The sequence below is a fragment of the Mus caroli genome, chromosome 14, assembly GCF_900094665.2.
Source record: "Mus caroli chromosome 14, CAROLI_EIJ_v1.1, whole genome shotgun sequence".
Taxonomy (NCBI): Eukaryota; Metazoa; Chordata; class Mammalia; order Rodentia; family Muridae; genus Mus; species Mus caroli.
In genome coordinates, this window is record NC_034583.1 from 77,817,791 (window position 1) to 77,831,427 (window position 13,637).

Sequence of the window (13,637 nt, forward strand, 5' to 3'; positions counted from 1 at the left end):
AGAGAGAGAAGAGAAGAGAAGAGAAGAGAAGAGAAGAGAAGAGAAGAGAAGAGAAGAGAAGAGAAGAGAAGAGAAGAGAAGAGAAGAGGAAGGGGAGGAAGGGGAGGAAGGGGAGGGGGAGGAGGAAGAGAAGGAGAAGGAGAAGAGAGAAGAGGGAAGAGAGAGAATGAAAGCAACCCTTGAGGTCTGTAATGCTCCAAGTTAACCTGTGAACCTCATCTGCCCAGTCAGGTAACTTCCTGGAATTCAGGGAGTTGTACTTCTTGGAAAATAATAGTCTCATGGGAAAGTATGAGGACTTTCCAGTATGATAGATTTGTCCTAATAAACTCCTAAAACATGTAGCTCCAGGAAATTTCTGGGAACAGTCCTGACGAAAGTCCACCTCTTGGTATTAAATACTTAATAAAGCTTGCTTTAATATGGCCCAAAATGGTAGAATTTGTTTTTTTCTCTGCCAAATCTCAGGATTAACAGTAGTCAGCACTAAGTAGACACCCTGGAAGACATTTGCAATTTAACTCTACCCCAGGCCGAGGTCTTGCCATTTAGGGGAAAAAAAGCAAGAGAAATAAGGGGATCCAAGACTGTGAGGACTGGTGCTAGGGGTGGCTGCAGATGCAAGCTTTTGATGCATAGACACAAAACTTATGTCTCCCTTGGAATTAGTTTGCAAAGAAGATGCTAATTCAAAGATATTTAGCTGGCTCCATATTTAATTCTGACTTCAAATCTTGAAAAGTGGCAGAGCAGCTGTGCCTAGAGGCAATACAATCTTATTTCTATAAAAATCTCTCAAAGCTCCATATATAAGTGGGAGTGTAAAAATAGATAATCAAACCCAAATTAAGGCTATTAAGAACTGATTTACTGTAAAGATAATATAGCAAAATTTTGTTTAGGTTATGGATGTTCACTAAAAATGTGTAATACTTGTTTGCCTAAAATTTTGATTATGTTTTATCTTATTTTGTCACAGTTAAATAGTTTTATCATTAGGGTTTTTAATTGCATATAGTTTGTAAATCTTTTCTGATTACTCTATATCCATTTATCTTAGAAAAAACCCTACTGTACTCCTTAATGAAAAAAGAAGCCATCTAAGGAAGATGCAATCAAACTGCAGGCAGATGTGCCATGAGTGGGTGACTCAACGATTCATATTTATAGCCTGTGCCGCAAAAGGTTAAATGTGCACTTGGTAAGAAAAATACCCAAGGATAATAGGAGTTCCCATATATGGAAAAGCACTAGCCCAGTGCTCTTTTGTACAACCCAGGCATATTGTACAAAACAAGGTTATAGAGAAAACAAATGGTTAAGAGAAAACAAGAATACCATGTCCTTACTACTCTTTGAACCTTTGTGTTGCTGACATTTCGGACCATGACCAAGTTCTCCAGACAGGAACTACTTGCCAGCTACCATGGGATGTCCTCCGGTATGTTCTTTCTGCTGATCTTTCTTGGTCATCCTCCACTGAGTCTACTTCTCAAATGTTCCTTTTTTTGATCTAAAGATTCTTCATTAGACAACTCATTTGATTATTCAACACCAGCACTTCTTGGAGGGACTGTAGACAGAGATATGCTCTTTCTTGCTATCTCAGAGTAGCCAGTGGTGCTTTGCCCTTCCCCCAACGCAGTCCACATGGTCACTGAAAGTATCTCCTCAATTTTCCCCTTTGATTTTACTTGTCCCTTCAGGTCTATGCTTATTACTGAAATATCAAATTAGTCCAAACTCCTTTGCCTAGCAACAGACTCTCAATGGAATTCTCTATGTGATCCTTCACTTTAAACCAACCATATGACTCATGAACCTCTAACTGATACTGTCAGATTTTGATAAAAAAAGTTTTCAAATTTTTATTACTTTTAAACTAGAAGAGTAACTAGACATTTTCTTTAGGTTTGGAAAAGGCATGTGGTCTCATCAATGGATATATTCTTTCTTTCATTTAATGTTATATATTCGTGACTAACAGAAGAGCCCCAGATGTCTAAGGAAAACTCTAATGAAGCCTATATCTCACCATCCATACCTGATCCTTTTAAGTAGAGACCATGATGACTATCTCCTTCTGATAACAAGTAACGTTTAAGGGAGATGAGAAGAGGTTAACTGTATTCACAGGAAAGAACTAGTACTTGGCCTATTAAATTCCACTTACTTAGGTGGCATTCAGAGAATTCAGAGACTTGATTATACTTCTAAATAAGCTTTAATTGTTCCTTTCAAACCTAAACATAACCATGTCTGTTCACACGACATGTTCTTTCTTAACATCCATGCGCTGGCCATCAATTCAGCTAAGTAATGGGCTATAGCAGAGAACAAAACAAGCATCCCTCTTGATGGCTCTGTCTCCTCTCTGAGAAACTCTTAAAATCCATGGAGGACAGATACCGAAAGGAACACTGTCAGAACACGGTTGTCATCCTACACTGGACAGAAACAGAAATCACAGGTCTTCCAGGTTCTGAGGGGGTCAGAAAGGCCCTGCTGAGAAGGGACAGTCCTGCTGTAGGCAGTCATCTATTCTGTTCTGGGCTCACTTCTGTTTACACTTTGAAACCATGCCTGGAATGCTGAAGCCAAGTCTGGGTTAGTCTTTTAAAAATTCTGATCGTGTCAAATTTTGCATATTACATGTATCCTAGCATTTAGCACATGTTAGAAATTATTACTGGTCTGTCTCTGACTTAGATAATGTATTGAGGTAGTGTTTCAGATTTTATTTTTTAAGATAGAGTTTCACTGTATATACCAAGCAGCCTTGACCTTGATCTTGCAACACTCCCAAAGACGACTGGGTTTAAATTTGCATACTGCCTTAGTCTCCTGAATGTTTAAGCTGGTTAGTTTTTATTTTCAACTCCATATAAGCTAGAGTCATCTGGGACCACGGAAAGAGGCTGAAGCTTGGTACCTTACATAAGGGTTCGAGTCTCTAAGGGAGCTCAAAAGAGGCTATTAATGATGGTGCAGCCTCAACTGCAGAGGAGAACACAGACTAACAGATAGCTGGACTGTGGGATGATCACCAAGGACAGCAGGTGTTGAGTGGAGCTGGCCTGAACATACAGAATACAGTAAGCTCTGCGCTTTACAGCTAGGAGAGCCAGGAAAGTGGAGCTGCCCAAGCCCTTGGGGTCCATTAGATTATAAGCAAATTCCAGATGTTGAATATAGAGGTTTTTACAGTTAATTTTGATTTAGTTTGGTATTATTATTAACTGTGCCCTGTTGTTTGTTTTTTTGTTATTGTTTTATTTTTGTCTTTAAATATAAAGAATATAATAGTTTTACTTTTACAGGGTCTCACAGTTGATATTTTGGACTTTGAAAGAGACTAAAAATTTGGGAGAGAATGAATTAAAATGTTTATATATATATATATTTTAAATGGCTAACTGATTTTTAAAGTTATACCTGATTTTTATACTGCAATATCAAGAAGCATTCATAGGGATAAACAAGAAAGGAAATGTTATACCTTAATATTGATATATTTGTCAATATTGATAAGGGGTAAATTGTATTGGTTAGCTTTTTTGCCATTTTGACATAAGCTGTGAGTCATCTTGAAAACAATGAATCTTAGATGAGGGAATGCTTCCACTTGATTGGCCAGTGGGCATGTTTGTGGGCTCCAAGCCACTATGGGTGGTGCCACCCATGTGCAGCTGGTTCTGAGTTATATAAGAGAGTGGGCAGAGTGAGCCATGGAAAGCAAGCCAGCCAGCAGCACCCCTCCATAGCCACTACTACTTCAGGTCCCGACTCTGGGTGCTTGCCTCTACTTCCTGTCCCAACATCCACTTGCGCTGGACAGTAAGCTACAACAAGATATAAACCCTTTCCTTCCCAAGTTGCTTTTGGTCATGGTGTTTACTATAGCAAGAGAAAGCAATCCAAGACACTGCTGGAATTAGAGGTGTGTACCTGTACTACTACGCCAACCATTAAGTATTAGTCTTCTAGCACGTAAGAGTTTCTCTCTACCATCTCAATGACTTGTACATACTCAGTATCACTGGCTAAGCTACAGCCCTGGCCCTAATGCATAGTGCCTAGGAAGGAGTTATTATACATGTTGAATATAGTGGATTATCATGAATAAATAATTCAATTTCTGTCTAGGATATCAAAGCCAAAGAGAAAGAAATACACAGTAAAAGCTGTCACGCCAATACATCTGGTAGAGGTCTAGACAGGATAAGAGACAGATAGCTGTCTATGTGTAAGATTCCACTGCTTCTGGTTGCTACTATAGACAGAGTGCTTTATCAGGGTGTCAAATATATATGGCATTTGACAGTGCAGAGGTCCAAGGGATATTTGTTTAGTTTTTCTAATTCTGAAATAAGAGAAGCTGTATGCATATAAAGGTTTGGAGCTATAGCTATAGCTTTAAAAAGACATTAATAATATATGGCCAATAAAAAACATGATGACAAAAGTTGAAAATATCAGCTAATAAAATTAAATTAGTGGTTTGATACATATGTGTATGCATTTGTCAGAGTTCTCCAGAGTATCAGAACTTGTAGGACGGATGAATGCCATGCTCCCTCCCCCCACCCCCCACCCCCGGCTTTCTGTCTTACTACCTCAAGATCTGGATTAGAAGTGAATCTTCCTACTTCAAACTAAACAAATATTCTTCATATGAGTAATTTCCATGTTGGGGTTTTAGTTCCAGATGTAGTCAAGTTCACAGCCAAGAATTCTCATCACAAGTCTACCCCTTGTCAACCGGACACACAATCATATCTTGGTATGTATGCTGTGATTAATTTCCAAATAAAAAAACAACCAGGCTATAATAATGCTACACAGGATATAACTATCCCACATACAATTGTATTCTTACTTCATATTTAATTCAAGCTAAAATTACATCTAACATTATCTAACTATCCCTTACAGAACCTCAAAAATTATAAATTTATAATACGTGGCAATGTCCAATGGACATTCTTTAATTTCTCAACCTTAAACATGATAGCCAAACAATATTCTCTTGATATTCTATCACATAATAAAAATAAAGAAAGAAAACATAAATATCCATACAAACTCATTCTTAACAAATATGAGAGAGTGATTGTGCCCATTATAAGCCTCTTTTCTGCAACTGGTCACAGGCCTTAGCTGGTATTTATCTCTTCTTTCCTCTTCTATCCATCCTGCATCTCCTCCACCCTCAGGAAGCAGCTCAGCAGGCCTTGGCCCATTCTTTCATTCCTGATTGGTCTGTGCCCTTTGTCATCCTGTTTGGATTAGGCTGTTGTACTTTCCCACTGACTTTAATCACAGGACACAATAGCACCAAGAGATGCCCCAAAGGATTTCCTGCACTCCAGACATAACCTCTTTTAACTCCACTGTGGAGAAGCAATCTCATTTCCACATGGTACTAGATTAATTGCCACTCTTAACACTGTTATTCCTTTTGTTAGCCTGCTGGTTTAGGAGCATTAGGAGCCCAAAAAGGTCAGGGAGAAGTCTGAGTTTCCAATTCAATGGAATGTTTGTTGTGGGTCCTGACAGGAATGCACCTGACTCTGGAACCAACATTTCTAGGCCAGCAGACTTAAGGTCAAGGGAACAGGAAGCAAAAAAATTGTTCCTAGTGGGTCACTAAGAGTGATAGTGAGTGGAACCATTCTCTTTTCTACCCCTTCATTCCTGGATCTGTGGATCCTGACAATGGAAGAAATCATGCCATATACTGGATGCTTATTCAAAACACATACCACCTTCTTAAGAACCCTGTAAAGCTGCCACCCAATTGGTATTGTAAAAGTACCTTCCAAAGGCCATTCTATCTTTCTATCAGGCCTGCTGCTTCAGGATGGTGGGGAACATATGAAACCAGTGGATTCCATAGTCCTTGGCCCACTGTTGCACTTCCCTGGCTATAAATTGAGTTCCTTGATCAGAAACAATATTGTATGCTATTCCATCATTCCAGAGGAATGCTTTTGCAATCTAAGGAATTCATTATGTCCACAGATAGTGGTTTTGGCAGGAGCATTATGTGCAAGCAAGGCAAGTTCACTAACCAGAATAAGTATCTACCAGCAAGGACAAAGTGTTGTCCTTTCCCCAAAGGAAGTGGTCCTATGTAGTCAACCTGCCAGCAGGAGACTAGCTGGTCACCTACAGAATGGTGCCATATCTGGGCTCAGTGCTGGTCTGTACTCTGGTCTCAGCAGGAGCTGTAGCCAGGATCTCTGCCTGTATCTCTGCCACTTTATTACTGGGTCTTTCGAGCAATGGCAAGACTGGCTGGGGAAAGAGGCTGACTGTCCACAGAACTGGTCACTCTATCTACTTGCTTATTGAACTCCTCACTGAAATACCCATTGATTAACATTACATGGGATAAAAGTATCTTCAAACCTGTCACCCATCTGGAGAGATCTATCCACATACTTCTTCCCCAGATGTCTTTCTTACCAATTTACCAATCAGCAAGTCCATTCCTTTACTGGTATTAGAGCTTTTTTTTTTTTTTTTTTTTCAGGATTCTAGTGTAGAGTGAAAAACACCTGAGACATCCAGTCTCATGGAATGAGCAACTACTGGATTCTTGGACTTTCTGTTCACAGCCAATCATTGCTGAACTAGCTGGACACAGCCTGTAAGTCATTTAATAAACCCCCTTTCCCTGTTTATGGAGAGTCATTCCATAAGTTGTGTTTCTACAGAGAACCCTGTCTAATACTATGCATATAAAGATGAATCTGTAAGGTTTGGCACTATAGCTATGGTTTTGAAAAAGACATTAATAATACATGGTCAATAAAAGACATGATGACAAAAACTTAAAATATTAGCTAATAAGGTTAAATTTTTGGCTTGTTATATATTTAGATAAAGTACAAGCTTATATGTATGCATATATACTGTTATATATGCATATATATGTATATATATGCTATTTCTAAATAGCATCTGCTTGTTAAAACTAGTTACCATGGTGGTTTTATTAAAAGAAATAAGGACTGGCCATCATTCCAGAGGAATGCTTTTGCAATCTAAACTGCAGCCTAGCAAAACAGTTATATCTAGGTGGTTAGATCTGGGAACAAAAGGCACAGCAGGCCAGAGGCTGCAGAACCTCCCAGAGGCTGCATCTCAACAGCTACACATGATCCCAGAAGAAAACACAGATGCATGAAGATATCAGCTCCTACATGGGTAGGGATCAGACATTGGTCACATGGCTCTTTTCATGGTGGTATGGAAAACAGATTATGAACTTGGACTCTAACTTTCCTCTATGAGAAAAAAATTCTACTTGGCAGAATATTTTTAAGGAGGATGCTAGACTTGTTTCAGTTTTGATCACTTACAGTAATGGCACAGAAACAAGAGTGCTGAGAAGAAAACAGAATACATAGAATGCATTCTGTAGCCAGTGACTCAGCTAATGTTTATTCTATAATACTTATTCAGAATGCAAATAGACTATAAAACTTTAAATAATTAAGAAAATAAGAAATCAACATCAACAAATATAGCTACATAAATTGTAAATATCTGGCAATAGTGTAAAGCATTTAAAAATTTAAAAAATGGGTTCAACATTGCATTGCAATCACAGATCAGTTATAATATTAATATTTTCAATGAAGGCATAATCCCTTTCTAAATGAGGAGATTTTTAAATGTACCCGGACTTCTCAGTATATAGCCTAAAATGTTTTGTTTATGCACAGTAATTTTAAAGGTAAGGTTGTTCATTTGGATTCATTTCACTTTGTCAGAAATGTTTGGAGGAAATGATAAATGTCAATACAAAGTGCTAAATACAATTTAATTGATTATGTTAATATTAGAAGAATGAATTTTTGATAATTATGGTATATTTCATTTGGCTGCTGTATAATCTCCTAGCTTAATTGTCACAATAGCCCAAGCATTAAGATAGTACATTTTAGTATTGTAAGCAGCTTTTCTATAATGAACAGAAACACCACAGTTTATAAGCAATCACAGCTGAGCCATTATAGTTCAGACATTTATTAATAATAGTCAGAAGGAGTGGGTTCCCCAGGACTGGTGAACAAAGTTCTCTATTATAGCTTTTGCCTTCAAAGCATCTACAATACTTATTTTAAATTAAGCTTAGGATGCTGTCATAGTAATATAATCACTGTGCTTAGTTGTGGGTTTTCTTTATGATTTTGAACAGGGGCTGAGTTGTTACTACAAAAGGAGATATGTTACAAAGACTAACAATTCTTTTTTCTAATACTAATACAATGATTCCATTCTCTTCAGAGATTTTATATTGTATTTACTGTTCCCCTTCCCGCTTCTGACCAGATTGATATCCAAAGAATCAAACTTTATAAAGAATAATGTGCATACGCATAAGACTTTTACTAGTCTTTGAATTTTAAATGCTCAAATGCTTCTATGTAATTAATGTGGAAATCATCACATTAATTAGAGAGAACTTAACTACAGCCACAGGACTTTTGGGAGCTCCGTCCTCCTGGAGGTTCCAGCTCTGGCAATCTGTGGATTTCCATTTATTTCTCTGCTAAACAAAATCATCTCTAAAGTTTAGGTCCCCACTCTTCTCTAGACTTTTATCTATAATTCTGTGCCATGGTGGAGCAAAACTAACCATAAGCTAAGGCTTTGGATTGCTTATTACTCCTAACGAACGTCACTTGTTCCAATTCATTTTTGCCATTCTTAGAACAGCTAAAAAGGCAAATCAAGAGCTGAAGCACACTAAAAAGGTCTATTTAAAATTCTGTTACAGATTTCATCTTTCTGGTCATTTCTTAACCATTTACTAAGAATATTCTGACCACTCAGATACTCTCTGGATTTTCTTCCTTCCTTAACTATTTTACCTCCCTTACAAGTGTGATACACACACCTTCTCAGTCACACCTTAATACTCACAGAAAGGAACTCGAAAGCACTCCCCAATGCTTCAGTCTGTCAGGTAGTTTTTCTGTTAAATCCAGCCAACTTTGATAACAACCTCACCATGAGTCAATGGGAGTCACAAAGGATGAACATGGTGGGACGACAGACATAAGCGGAGTCCAAGAACAGAGACTTGCCAGAACAGAAACCAAATGTGTAAGAGCAGACGCTTTTTAGACAGATTCACAGACAGGACAGATGACATTCATATGGGATCTTTTAAAAAACTCAACTCCTTGGCAAATGTTAGAGATGAAGAGAAGTCACTCCAATTTAGCAACTATAGCATCGTCCATTGTAAACAGTCTATGCGACGCAGCTGTATTTACGGTTTCTCCAGAGTTGAATTCTTTGTTACTGCACTGACAAACAAGGCAAGGGAAGATGAACACAGTTCTCAGTACTTCACATGTATCCTGATGTTTAGTGGATCTGCTAGTTTAAAGTAGTTACCATGAAATGGCATTGCTCTGAAATACCACCATAGCCAACTCTGATCAGAAGTGTGCAAATGTAACTTCAAACAATACAACTATAACAAAACATTCACTTGCGACCTAATTAGAAAAACAGAAGAAATAACTTCAAGGAAATAAGGCAGTATGGAAAACAGAGACCGTCATCTCAGAGCAAAGACAAACATCTACGCATTTTTTTACTCTTGGAGTTATACTGAGAACTTCAATAGTAGCGTTGCAAAAATCACAGACCAACAGGATAAAAGCAGGTAAGAATTGCATGCAATTTATGAATAAAGTTTATTACCATGGTTACAAACTTTGAGAACAGGCCTCTGAGACATTGGACTGAGACTCTGTCGAATATCTGTCAAAAAAAGAGAGAGAAACTTAACATATGTATGTTTGACTTGAGAAGTAAAAGAATATCCTGTGATTTTTCCAAGCTTAAGTCTTTTCAGTGATGGTGCAATGCTTGACCACCCTGAAACACTCAGAACAGTGATGCTCAGACTTTTATTCCACATTTAACTATGGGACCCTAACCTCCACTGGGGCAAGGTGCATATGGGTCTCTTGATGAGACTCATCATGCCAGTCAGGATTTTCTAGGTTCAATGCACATCGATTTGTTAACGCACTACTGACACCAGCCAACTGGAATGCATCTCTCTCTGACACCTGTCTCTGCAAGGGATTAAGCAAATTTAGGAAAGTTAGAAACAATTTCTGCCCACAGCACTGTTCTTGTGACAAATGACTTTAAAAGAATTAAGGGGAGAAACTGTTCTTCCCTAGAAAGTAACATGAAATAAGAAAAGAATTCACCTTTCAGCTTTGGTGTCCTTTTTCTTCTGTCGCGGAAGGCAGCCCCTGACTGCAAGGCCTCCAGCAGACTATCCATCACTCCTGTCTCATCACCCTCTGTGAAAATAGATGCAGGGAATTCCATCAACCCTCCAGGTTACCAAAGCAATGTCAAAGCACACATGCAAATGCAAGGCGATGGTGGTGGCAGAGAGCAAAAGGACAGAACATCAGAACTAGACCAGGCATTTCCAAACAAACAAACAATAAAATTCCAGCTCTGTCCTAAATCAGCCATTTTTTAATTAGAGCCATCTCAACAGTGTGTGCGTGTCCTGCCCACTAAAGAGGACAAGGCTTCTCAGACGCAGTATGGAGCACTGCTTATATAGACCAATAGCACGGTGAGTTTAGATGGAATGTACTTCAGTGTCTGCAGTCATCATAAATCATATTTTTTCTCCTAGAAATGAGTTATTTTTTAAAGCATAAAACTAGTTTCTAAAAGCGACCAGGTATATGGTACAGTGCCTATTATACAGAAGCTGGGTCTGCCAAAACTTACCATAGAAAAGAAAACTTACCATTTTTATGCAAGACTCTGTGAATGAATATATTTCTAATTACACACACTCAGACAACCTCCTGACATATAATTCTGCTGATAGATAAAATATGTATATTGCCCTCTGACAAGCTTTCATATGATTCATGAAAGTTATCTTTTACAATTAAGATGGTAAACTTAGAGATGATTTCAAGAATTTAAAGGATAGCATTCCTTAAGCTAGTTCTCTCCTAAGAACTTTGTTCACTGTTTTTATTTCCCCCTTTTGGAGTCACACTCTCTTTATAGACAACTCTTGACATGTGACCATGGCAGAGTACAAAACCACACTCCTTACAGTTTATAAACAGATGCAGACATAGAACTATGCATCAGCTGCTTTGCCATCTGCTCCTGCCACACAGTTTTAGATGAGAGCTAAACCTTGGAGGTGTGATCAAAAATGGTGGGTGAGAATCCAAGTATTTAGAGGTTGTCAATTTACACATACATTTAATTCTGAAGCATTTCAATGTTTACTGTAAAGTACACTAAATATTTTAGACAATTTAATAAGTACTTACCTAATCTTTAAAAATTTACACTCAAATTCAAGTATATTTTTGCTATACATAAGTTCATGTAATATTAAATATTTAAGGTAGTTATCAGTGAAAGTAAACATTTAAATAAATGAAACAATTTGCTTTTTTTTAAATTTAGTATTATGTTTGCTTGCTAATAAAAAGCAGGGAAGAGAAAACTAGAGAATTGGTTTAGAGGAAAAGAGAATATAAAAGTGTTGGTGTTGCTCCTGGATTGTAACTGAGTACGGCTGCTTCTAGATGATTACACTGTATGGGCGCTAAGTTACTGTTGGGTGTTGACTCTTATTATGGCCAGAAAGGCTGATCCTGCTGGTCCCTGGAGACAGATGCCAGCAGTTTAGGCTCCTGAGGTGACTCACACTGCTGCAGTTTCCGTTTTCATGCCTTTGAATACACAGCTCTCTATGATGAGTGTCTTTTCCACTGTCTTCCCCAAGCGAGCTCCTACCACTACTTCAAGACAGAAACTGAGACCATGTGAGACCATGCCTTGCCCCATGTGTGCTAACTCAGTGCATATGGCACACATGATAGCACATCCTTTGGAAAGTTGTGATGTTTCCTAGACTGTACTATTTAGGAGACAAGTATCTCCTGGAAGACAAGGATCGCTGAAGAAGAGCTTATTCCGTTCATCACACACACACACACACACACACACACACACACCCCGCCCCGCTCCCAAGGCAGGGTTTACTCTGTGTAGCCCTGGCTGTCCAGGAACTCACAGAAGTCTACCTGTTATGCTTTCTGAGTCCTAGGATTAAAGGCATGTGCCACTACTGCCTGGTTCTATTTAATTTTTATAGGTAGCAAAATTCAATTATTTCATAGACACAAGTTGTCTCTTCCATTATATTTGCTTATGTTCTTGGTTAGGGACATAATCATGTCTCATATCATTGCTAAAAACCTCTGATTTGGACTTTAAATAGACGTGTGGGCATGTCAACCCTATTCATGCTAAACAGAACTAATAGATAAAATGATAAGCTACAAGGAGCATGTTCTTCCCATGGTAGGTGTGTTTTATACACTTATCCAACACATGTTTACCTGGCATATGGTATTGTGCACTGGAGCATTACTGCACATGTATGATACCTAGGTTGTACAGATTAACGAGAACTCCCTCCAGTTCTCAGAAGCACACACTGGGGTAGATGTGAAAGGGTGGACACCATCAGAAGAAGAGAGGTCTTGGAAGAAGAAGTAGAGATAGAGGCAAATGTGCAAAATTAAAAGATGTATAAAGCTGTTTAAATCTTTATAATACATCTTTCTACTTATACACCTAATAAGTAAGGTCAATTTACATAAAAATACAGCCTCATTTCTTCTGTGAAATAAATAGACCACCTGAAATAGTGTCCCAGCAGAACTGAATAACACATTGCCTCCTATAATTTGTAAATGAAACTTTGAAAAGTGCAGGGTTGAGGGAAATGGAGAAAGGCCAGTCTGGGAGGAGACTTTTCCAAAGTAGAGTCAATGAGGTGAGGATGGGAAGGAGGTGCAGCAGCTGAGGAACAGCTGAGGTCTTGGTGCGCATGGATGGAGGAAGCTGAAGTACAGGAGAATTCTGAGATGGGGGCCAATGACGGTTAGGTGCTATGGTAGTGGGAGATGAGCACAGTGACCAGCAGGTGATGTCAGGGATTAAGCTGGTATGACAAAGGCACACTATTTTGAAAGACATTCTCCTATTACAGGTAAGAGTAAGATGGCTCCCCAAGGACTTGTGAGAACCCTCAACATAAAGCATGGGCCCACTCGCCGTTTCCTTCAGCCAAGACAGAACATTAAAACTGCACGCAATCAAGAAAGAGGGCATTCTACAAGCTTCCTGAGGTCTGGAAACTAGCAATCAAACCCAAACAACTTACAAAGGAAATACCTGAGGATGGGGCTAGACTTCTCCATAGCAAACTGAATGTCAAAAGACAGGAGGTAAGTGATTTCTAGCTTCTGAAGAGAATTATGTCCAGGTAAGCAGTGGTTCAGTTGCCAGTAAGGTGGGGACAGAAAAGAGCCATGCTCAGGCAATTCAGTCACCTAGACATGATTTCCTAGAGACAGGAAATGTGTGAGGGTTTGGATCTAAAATGTCTTCAGGCCAGCCGGAGGACAGTGACCTGCCCTGCAGGGAGCGCCATCTTGGCTCCGGGACTCCGCCGAACTTAGTCTGTACAGGTTAGAGTGAGGACCACAGAGGCAGACAGCTTCTGGGACAGGCGGGAGCCACAGAGC

General features: G+C 38.9%; 1 protein-coding gene across 3 annotated transcripts in view; it reads right to left on the bottom strand.

The window, feature by feature from the left end:
• Positions 1-13,637, bottom strand: part of Diaph3 (diaphanous related formin 3) — a 473,693-nt gene that overhangs the window by 113,070 nt on the left and 346,986 nt on the right. For all 3 annotated transcript variants that reach the window (XM_029469353.1, XM_021182083.2, XM_021182084.2), the window contains 2 exons: positions 10,254-10,349; positions 9,733-9,792 (listed from right to left, as the gene is read on the bottom strand). In XM_029469353.1, the coding sequence (XP_029325213.1) occupies positions 9,733-9,792; positions 10,254-10,349 (156 nt within the window). The remainder of the gene's footprint in view (positions 1-9,732; positions 9,793-10,253; positions 10,350-13,637) is intronic.